A 10241-nucleotide genomic window follows, 5' to 3' on the forward strand; every position below is an offset into this window, starting at 1 on the left:
AGTGTCTGTTACTTGTTTCATGTTACAGTTTATGAAGGGACTAAAGTAATGACATTGTGAATTTTAAAAGCTCAGATTCACCAAATTGTCAGTATTGTAGTATTGTTGTTTTTTTTAAATTTTTATTTTATTTTATCTTAGCACACAAGTATGATGGGACTGTCAGAATAATTCTAGTATTGACATCATAGCTAATCTTCTCCTACCTTAAACACTTCATAAATTTGTCCTGGAACAAAAATGTTCGTATGTGTGGTGCACCACACATACGAACATTTTTATTCATATGTGTGGAATGGTGAAATGCCCAGTTTTAGTCTTGATAATAATATTTCACTCAAATGTCTTTTAGACCTCGCTTCAATTCATTCAAAACTTAGGTAAATGTGAAATGGTCTTCCCATAGAAAGCCTTTCTTCAAAGTCAGTAACACAAAAAGAAAACATGAATTTTCACCTTTTACTTTCAACAAAATTTACACAAATGTGCCTTCTTTTTAAAATAGAAAACACAATCCATGGGTATTTTGTGCTTGAGGGGGTAGGTCTAGTCCAAATGTATGTTCAAGGAAACTTGAACTCAAATTGAAGCTTCATGCAAAAGGTTGTTTATGAAAACATTTCTATGTATAATGGAATTTAAAATCATATTTTGCACTATTCAGGAACAAAGGGAAGGAATAAAGGAGAGTTCACCAATCTTCAAGGAGTAGCTGCCTCTTCCAATGGTAGGATACTGATCGCTGACAGCAACAATCAGTGTGTCCAGGTATGGCCTTCGAAAAGCTGCAGGGTTCATATAAAACCCCCAAATTTATATTGAAAGTTAAACAATGTATATATGTCCAGATTTTCAGCAATGAGGGAGAATTTAAGAGTCGTTTTGGAGTGCGGGGACGATCGCCAGGTCAGCTACAGCGTCCTACTGGTGTAGCCGTGCACCCCAGTGGTGACATCATTATTGCTGACTACGACAATAAGTGGGTCAGCATTTTCTCCTGTGAGGGCAAATTCAAGGTATGTGTGCTGATATGTCAGGGTTGAAGGGGTATTGTACTTTATTGCAAGCAAACCCTCATTCTAATGTTTTCAGTGTTGATTTATGCAGCAATCTTATTGTTTGTATTTGTTGTTCACCAGGCAAAACTTGGCTCTGGCAGACTCATGGGACCAAAGGGTGTGTCTGTGGACCAAAACGGACATGTTATTGTGGTTGACAACAAAGCTTGTACTGTCTTCATCTTTCAGCTGACTGGAAAGCTTATTACCAAGTTTGGAAGCAGGGGCAATGGTGACAAGCAGTTTGCAGGTAATGTGGACTAAATTATATTATTTCACGTAATTTAATTCCCAAAAATCTACTATGGGCTGTAAAGAATAAATATACATAAAGAAAAAAAGGCAAATATATGAAGAGAAAATGTTTGATTCTGGATAGTCTTGAGATTAACGGCTCTTTAAAAAGTTAGTACTATATAGAAACCATTGATGTTTTTAACCCCATGAGGTCTGAGTCATCACTGGTAATGAAAGCAGTACTAGCTGCCCTAACCCCATTTTTTGGTGACCAGCACAAAGTATAAGAAATATAAATAGTCCGTTAGAGCAATTAGATTGCGTACCCTTTTGTCCCCTGACTGCCAAAACAATGAAAATGATACGTCCTAAAAGTTAAGGATTGGGACAATCACCACTGATGGCTTAGATCTGAGAGGGTTAAAGCATTTACCCCCCAACTTTTGGCAATAAGGGAACAAACAACATTTTAACTTGCATTTCTCTTTTGTCCCAGGTTTTGAGGCTAGGGTTGTAGTTATCACTGATGACCTCAGAAGGTTTACGTGCGCTAATAAAAGTATTTAGGTGATGGTTGGCAGTTGCTAAGTCTGAAAATTGATTTAAGAACTGAGTGCACTTGAAATTCTGTTTAAAGTTTAACCCTATGACCTTTAAATCACTTGATGACCCCAACCTTTAACAGTAAAATATTGTACATTTTGTTTTTTCTTTTCTTTTTTCCCCTTTTTCTTTTCATTCTAAGAGACTTCAAAAACTATTCAGATATACAAATACCAGTGTTACCTTTCTCTAAAATACTTGCGAATTGAAAGTGTTAAAAGAGGCTAGAGCTAATTGAAAATACATTGTTCGTTGTACAATGTACAACCTATTTCTTTGTTCCTGTTTTTCTTTCCTAAAGGTCCACACTTTGCAGCAGTGAACAAAAACAATGAAATCATTGTGACAGACTTCCATAACCACTCTGTTAAGGTACAGCATTTTACTGAGCTTAAAGGATAGTTTTAGTGTAATGTTATGGTAAAACAAGCTAATATTTCATATCAAGTCCAAGTATGGTTTCAGAGGATTCAAAATAATATATCTTTATCATTATTTCTCGGATTAGGTTTTCACGCTTGAAGGAGAGCTTGTACTGAAATTTGGTTCAAATGGGGAAGGAAACGGCCAGTTCAATGCTCCCACTGGTGTAGCAGTGGATATTAATGGGAACATCATTGTAGCTGACTGGGGCAATAGCAGAATACAGGTAAAACGTTAAAATATGAAAAAACTTTTATGGTCAACCTTTTATATATGAAAGCCCTACTGTGTAAGGTTTTTATATATAAATAATACATATCTTCGACATTTCCAGGTGTTTGATGGCAGTGGCTCCTTCCTGTCCTATATCAACACATCAGCAGACCCTCTTTATGGACCCCAAGGTCTGGCTCTGACTTCAGACGGACACGTTGTAGTGGCTGACTCTGGCAATCATTGCTTTAAAGTCTACCGCTACCTACAATGATGGAGGCTTGGATGACGATGGGGGATGGTGACGTGGACGCGATAGACAAGTTGAGGTTTAAATGAAGCGATAGAGTGAGCACTGTCAAATAATATGAATTACTGCATGAGCCTCTAACTGCTCCCTGTGAATGTTGAAAATGGGATAGAAGGGATGAAAAAGTCAGTGAAAAAGTGTTCAGTTCCCATTCTGGGTTCCAACCAGAACTCATGACGGAAGTACCTAATTTGAATATTTTTGGTGATTATTATTAGGTAACATCATAAAAAAATAAAATGAAAACAAAACATTGATAGCAGATGTTTTGTCTCAAGAGGGCTTATGATCGGCTCACGTGAAAATCTCAATAATTTCCAGCTGTCATACAGACATTGCAGAATGGGATGTAGATAAAAGTTATGCAATACTGGTTCAGAGATGTCAAATTTGAGAGGCTCAGTGTCTATAAATGGACTAATGAGGAAAGCTTTGGATAATAAAATGAAAAAACCAAACAAAGGCTGCAAGAGAGATGACAATGATTTCTTCAGAAACAACTGCTTACTAAATTTATGATGTGGTCAATGAGACATAAAAAGGAGCAAAGGCATTAACGTGGACATAAAGGGACATAATGGAAATAATGTGGAGAGAATGAAATGAAAGACTGAAAGTTTTCTAATGTTCTGCCTTCTTGTGCTGTATGTAATACACAAAATAATTGATTATGAGCTAAAAGAGACCTATGTCTTCCAATTTCATTACATAATTAGAGACTTCCACTGTGGATTTGGTGCCACACTTTAACATCCCTTAAACAAAGCACTTAACTTAAAGGTAGCGCAGCTGGAGAGGACAGCAATTGTGCTGAAGCATACAAGATTTTATTTCTAAATATGACAAAAAAATTCCAAATCTATAAGACATAGACCACTTTTAGTCCAAAGTGCATTGTTTGTACATTAGGATTGTTTGAACATGGAATGTTATTTTGATCCCATATAATAGTATTCTTTACAAATCTTAGGTAATAGATTCATTATTAGAAATGATTGCTTGACTCTAATTCTGACTGTCTGAATTAATGACTGATTGACTTGATTTGAAAAAAAGCATTGTGTGTCTATGCTTGGTTTGAGTGTTCAGATATTTTTTTCCTGATAAACCTGTTGCAATGAGGAAAAAGTGAAAAATTTATCTTATATATTTGTGAAGATACGTTTAATAATATTGCATAAGCTGTAATCAACATATTTGGACTCAGTAACAGCAGCCGTCTTTTGCAGGAACATTTACAGGTCTAGTGCCCTCATGAGCCCTTTGAGCCATTTCGTTTCCATTGCATTTTAGGATCAGTTGATTTTATGATGTGAACAAACCAGTTTTACAATGTCAAGGTCTGTGATACCAATTCACAACGCATAAGTTAACAGAACTGATGTCCCATGAAATCAAAACAACAACAACAACAGTGACAACAATGGAGGGGACCAGGATGGCTGTTGCATTTACATTTGATGTGCTCCCCAGAACTCCTCGCTGTGTCCTGCAGTTGAAATGCCCTATTTTTACATATTTCTCTATGCTTGTCACCATGGCAACAAAATATCAGAAGGATATTTTGGGGGAAGGAATTCTAGAATGTCTCTATTCATTCTTCCTTATTGACAAGGATACAAGAATGCTTTAAGAATTCTGAAAAACTGCTGTTGCCCGCTTGTAAAATTCCACATATTCTGTCAAAAAAGAGAATACCTCAGTGTTCTAGAAGCATGCCTCTGTTGTTATGTAACTGTTGACACCAAACATATCAGACATCTACTGCGAGCTCCCATTTTACAAGTCTAACCTAAAAGACAATTTACAGTAACATCAGTAAAGTATAGTTAAAGTAATGTTAAAGTCTCAAGCATTAGCCATTTACATTTGGAAAAGTGCTATATGCCAGTAATAACAACACTACAAAGCATTTACATAAACTGTTGAATAGGTAAGAGAAGAATTTATGTTATTTCCATCCGCGACGAGTTGGGGAGATTTTACATGCACTATTAATATACTGCAAACTTCTTTGTTGATTGTGGTAGTTTAAGTGGCATCACATCAATTACTTACACATTTAGTCTTTACTGAAACAGGAATTGAGAAACTCATCATTATGTTCACAGTTGGTCAGAGATTCTCTAAGTTATATATTTTACTACTTCTATTTATTGCTTATTATTTATTTATCTAATTAGTTATTTTCATCTTGCCATTTGATTGTGTTACACCATGTGCATTTAAATTCATAAGTGCCCGTTACATTTCATCTTACTAGACATTTCAGTCTTTAGGCTGTATTGAAATGGGACTAGAATTAGAACTGCTGTTAATATTTTGTCAAGTTTCCTTATTTTTGTTTTTTAATCTTTTGTTAAATTAAAAAAAAATCAAGCTCATCAGTTAGCAAAAATTGCTCATTAGCACCTCATTTTGGGATCAACAACACGTTTAACTCAAAACTAATAAGTTAGCTGTAAAAACAGTGCAGTACAATGACCAACCTTATGAAAACATTAGCTTTAAATGGCTAATACTGCTTTTTTCTTACATAACTGGTTACAAGCTAACTTATTAATTTTGACTTGTTTGTAGCCGTCAGTTTTGATGTTGAATGTTGATCATTTTTTCACATAGAAACAACAAAATCACTTTTAATAACAATGAAACAACTTCATCTTCAATACAATGACAGTAATCATTATTCAGTCCAGTAAAAGAAAGGTTGGCGCCTCCTCGTTTGTGTAATTTGTTAGTCTGTTCATGGATTTGCTAAGACTATATTTTCTAACATAAGCATCCTGTAATGCTGCTAAGTGTCAGATTTTGCTCATCAACTTGAAATAAGATCTTTTGATTTGTTGGTACTATTGATTGTTTTAAAGAAATTCGACTGTGTTTCCTAATGTAACCTGGGCTTTGTTTACTGGATATTGAGCCTTAATGTTGGTATTACATATGAATGTTGTTTGATCTGGTAGAATTGCCTTCTCAGTAATTTTGAAGTAATGATTGTTTTGGAAAAATACAGTAAAGAAGATTTAATTACAATTTCAGACACAAACAGCTCATTTGTAGCCAACACAGCCATTGCAAATTTTCTTTTGGAAACCTGAAAAATAAAAAATAAAAAATGCCATTGCACATATGTACAAATGTGGGTGTTTTACGTGTAAGATTTTTAGCAGAAAATGCAACAGCATTGTGTATTGCACTGGTTTGATTTTTTTTCCCCCCTGCAATCCTATTATGGTGTTTTAGAAGGCAGCTTTTAAAATACTGATCGCTTTCATACAGTGTCACTTTCAAGGTCTTTCTTGCTCTGTAACTGCTGTCATGTCTGTTCACTGTTATGGGCTATGACTTAATATTCACATACACTCAACACTGAAAATAAAGCATTGATTCCTGAATAGCAGCTGTTACTATGGCTTGGTTTTGTCCAAAATGTGTGCAATGTCAACTAATTTACCATCTATATACTTGGAGAGCCTTAGTCACAAATGTTAGAAAATATCAAAGGTTTACATGATGGCATGGGAAAGTATAATGCCTGTCATATTAAGAAAGCAGTGTTAAATATCTCTACACTAATGACAGTCTTGTATTCTCATTTCTTTGAACAACTGCAAAATGTTTATATAACATTCTTCAAACATCACTTTTTGGGAGTCATTTTTTTAAGATATGACTACTTTGTGCTTGGAACGGTTCACAGCCGAGTGTGAAGCGGTGGGAATGAGGATCAGCACCTCCAAATCTGAGGCCATGGTCCTCAGCTGGAAAAGGGTGGAGTGCCCACTCCGGGTCAGGGACGAGTTCCTGCGACAAGTGGAGGAGTTTAACTATCTCGGGGTCTTGTTCATGAGTGACGGGAGAAGGGAGCGGGAGATCGACAGACGGATTAGTGCAGCGGCCGCAGTGATGCGGACGCTGTACCGGTCTGTTGTGGTGAAGAGAGAGCTGAGTGTAAAAGCGAAGCTCTCAATTTACCGGTCGATCTACGTCCCTACCCTCACCTATGGTCACACAGCTGTGGGTAGTGACCGAAAGAACGAGATTGCGAATACAACGGCGGAAATGGCTTCCTCCGAAGGGTGGCTGGCACTCTCCCTTAGAGATAGGGTGAGAAGTTCGGCCATTGGGAGGGGCTCAGAGTAGAAGAGCTGCTCCTCCACATCGAAAGGAGCCAGCTGAGGTGGTTCGGGCATCTGACAAGGATGCCCCCTGGGCGCCTCCTGGGTGAGGTGTTCCGGCATGTCCCACCGGGAGGAGGCCCCGGGGCAGACCCAGGACACGACTGGAGAGATTATATCTCTCGGCTGGCCTGGGAACGCCTTGGTGTTCCCCCGGATAAGCTGGAGGAGGTGGCTGGGGAGAGGGAGGTCTGGGCTTCTCTTGCTTAGGCTGCTGCCCCCGCGACCCGACGCCGGATAAGCGGAAGAAAATGGATGGATGCTCTGTGCCTGTGACAAAACTGGAAGGTTAAAAATTGACTTTTGCTCTTCTGAGCATTTGAGTACTAGGGCATCACAGTTAATGTTTGGCTCACTCTTAATATGTGTATGAGGGCACTTAGTGATGAATATGAATCAACTTTACAAATTTAAGCAGTTTATTTATTTATTTTTTTTACTTTTTGGTTCAGTTATTTTTTGCTAAGTACCTGACTACCTGATTTACCTTTAGATGTCAGCCTAACATTGAATACAAGATGTAAAGATTACATTTGGTGTTTGTCATTCATGATTTCATCTGGTTGTCTAGTTCTTGAATTTTACACTGCAGCACTGTTTAAAATATTAATATACAGGGAGTGCAGAATTATTAGGCAAGTTGTATTTTTGAGGAATAATTTTATTATTGAACAACAACCATGTTCTCAATGAACCCAAAAAACTCATTAATATCAAAGCTGAATGTTTTTGGAAGTAGTTTTTAGTTTGTTTTTAGTTTTAGCTATTTTAGGGGGATATCTGTGTGTGCAGGTGACTATTACTGTGCATAATTATTAGGCAACTTAACAAAAAACAAATATATACCCATTTCAATTATTTATTTTTACCAGTGACAACCAATATAACATCTCCACATTCACAAATATACATTTCTGACATTCAAAAACAAAACAAAAACAAATCAGCGACCAATATAGCCACCTTTCTTTGCAAGGACACTCAAAAGCCTGCCATCCATGGATTCTGTCAGTGTTTTGATCTGTTCACCATCAACATTGCGTGCAGCAGCAACCACAGCCTCCCAGACACTGTTCAGAGAGGTGTACTGTTTTCCCTCCTTGTAAATCTCACATTTGATGATGGACCACAGGTTCTCAATGGGGTTCAGATCAGGTGAACAAGGAGGCCATGTCATTAGTTTTTCTTCTTTTATACCCTTTCTTGCCAGCCACGCTGTGGAGTACTTGGACGCGTGTGATGGAGCATTGTCCTGCATGAAAATCATGTTTTTCTTGAAGGATGCAGACTTCTTCCTGTACCACTGCTTGAAGAAGGTGTCTTCCAGAAACTGGCAGTAGGACTGGGAGTTGAGCTTGACTCCATCCTCAACCCGAAAAGGCCCCACAAGCTCATCTTTGATGATACCAGCCCAAACCAGTACTCCACCTCCACCTTGCTGGCGTCTGAGTCGGACTGGAGCTCTCTGCCCTTTACCAATCCAGCCACGGGCCCATCCATCTGGCCCATCAAGACTCACTCTCATTTCATCAGTCCATAAAACCTTAGAAAAACCAGTCTTGAGATATTTCTTGGCCCAGTCTTGACGTTTCAGCTTGTGTGTCTTGTTCAGTGGTGGTCGTCTTTCAGCCTTTCTTACCTTGGCCATGTCTCTGAGTATTGCACACCTTGTGCTTTTGGGCACTCCAGTGATGTTGCAGCTCTGAAATATGGCCAAACTGGTGGCAAGTGGCATCTTGGCAGCTGCACGCTTGACTTTTCTCAGTTCATGGGCAGTTATTTTGCGCCTTGGTTTTTCCACACGCTTCTTGCGACCCTGTTGACTATTTTGAATGAAACGCTTGATTGCATTAAATAACCACTTAAGACTTATTCTCTTTTGTTTCTTAATTTTCTTGGGTCTACTTCTGGATCTAAAGTGTGGACTTGGCCCCGTATTATATTAATAATACTACTGAAACTGTTAAAATGTTTTAGCATACCATACTCTTTCAAACCATTTAACTCTGTAGTCTCAGCTATACTCAATTCTGTATTCAATACTTGTCTTTACTTGTTGTTATAACAGGGTTTTCCTGCCCTATGCAGATACAGCAGAGGTAACACCAAACAGCTGGGCAAGTTAAACCAGATGAGACACATTGACGCCAAACATTTCACAGTGCTGCTCACCAGAGGTGAGTCGTTAAGAGCATTTGATACAAGCAACCCAACAAACCATAGCCACACAGCACAGGTTATAGCCGTGACAGTGTAGAAAGCTCTCAGCTTTGATTTTTTAACCATCTCCCTTTCCCCACCCGCTTCCCCTGGCCCTGGGCGAATCAGAACAAAGAGAACAGAGAGGCTGCAGAAAGATATGATTATAATGGAGGGAGCCAAAAGGCAGAACAGTGGGGCAGATTGGTAGTTAGGAGGTAATAAGAGTGCAAAACCCATCAATCCAAAGCTCAGCAGCCAAGCACAGCCGATGCTGATGTTTCTGATCCTGACCCCACGAGCATTTCTTAGACTCATGTAGGTGATGGGGTGAACAACAGCCAGATAACGCTCTACACAGGTCAGGAGGTGGAACAATAACTCTCCATAATAAGCAGTAATAGAAGCAGATGATCCTACTGCCACACTCACTAAGTGATTAGTGTATGTGCCACAATACATGACCAAGCACCCTAAGACCGAGATCAGCTCAATGGCAGCCACGTGGTAGATGAAGATGTCAGAGTGGGTTGCTGTTTTAATAGAGCGCTGCTGCCGCCATCTTTGATGACCAGAAAAAAAGATGAGAACAAAGACAATGAGGAGGAGGACGATTCTCAATGTATGGAAGGGAATCAATTTGGATAGATTAATGGGGCAGGAATTGTCCAGAAGATCGCTGGAGGTGGAGTTAAGTGACATAACTACTGTATGATGTAGGTCTGAGGAGAAAAAGAAACAGTCAGTGGGACAGACAGTGGAAGTGCTGATAGTTCACAGTTATAATGCACCTTATTAAGGAAATGTTAGAGAAGAATTCTGATTACTACAGTGCCAGATGGGACAGGCAAAAATGCAGCTTAATACAGCCCTTAGTTAGTGTAGCTTTGGGAGTAATAGTGGGAGTAATGACTGGTCATTGAAATAGTTTTTTTCTGTCAACAAACACTCTGACATGGAATGTTAATTGTAAACCAACATTATATTACAAAATCAAAATGAGGTGCATAGGAAATT

The 10241-nt window shown here is 38.5% G+C and overlaps 1 protein-coding gene across 1 annotated transcript in view; it reads left to right on the forward strand.

Annotated features, from left to right (window-relative positions):
* trim2b (tripartite motif containing 2b) overlaps positions 1 to 6257 on the forward strand; it is an 11807-nt gene extending 5550 nt beyond the window's left edge. The window contains exons 7-12 of the mRNA XM_014330875.2: positions 665 to 768; positions 849 to 1016; positions 1140 to 1308; positions 2200 to 2270; positions 2407 to 2547; positions 2656 to 6257. Coding sequence (XP_014186361.2) covers positions 665 to 768; positions 849 to 1016; positions 1140 to 1308; positions 2200 to 2270; positions 2407 to 2547; positions 2656 to 2808 — 806 coding nt within the window. The 3' untranslated portion in view covers positions 2809 to 6257. The remainder of the gene's footprint in view (positions 1 to 664; positions 769 to 848; positions 1017 to 1139; positions 1309 to 2199; positions 2271 to 2406; positions 2548 to 2655) is intronic.
* The last annotated feature ends 3984 nt before the right edge of the window (positions 6258 to 10241 follow it).

The sequence above is a fragment of the Haplochromis burtoni genome, unplaced genomic scaffold (genome assembly GCF_018398535.1).
Source record: "Haplochromis burtoni strain Fernald_Lab_line unplaced genomic scaffold, NCSU_Asbu1 Contig_974, whole genome shotgun sequence".
In the NCBI taxonomy this organism is placed as follows: Eukaryota; Metazoa; Chordata; class Actinopteri; order Cichliformes; family Cichlidae; genus Haplochromis; species Haplochromis burtoni.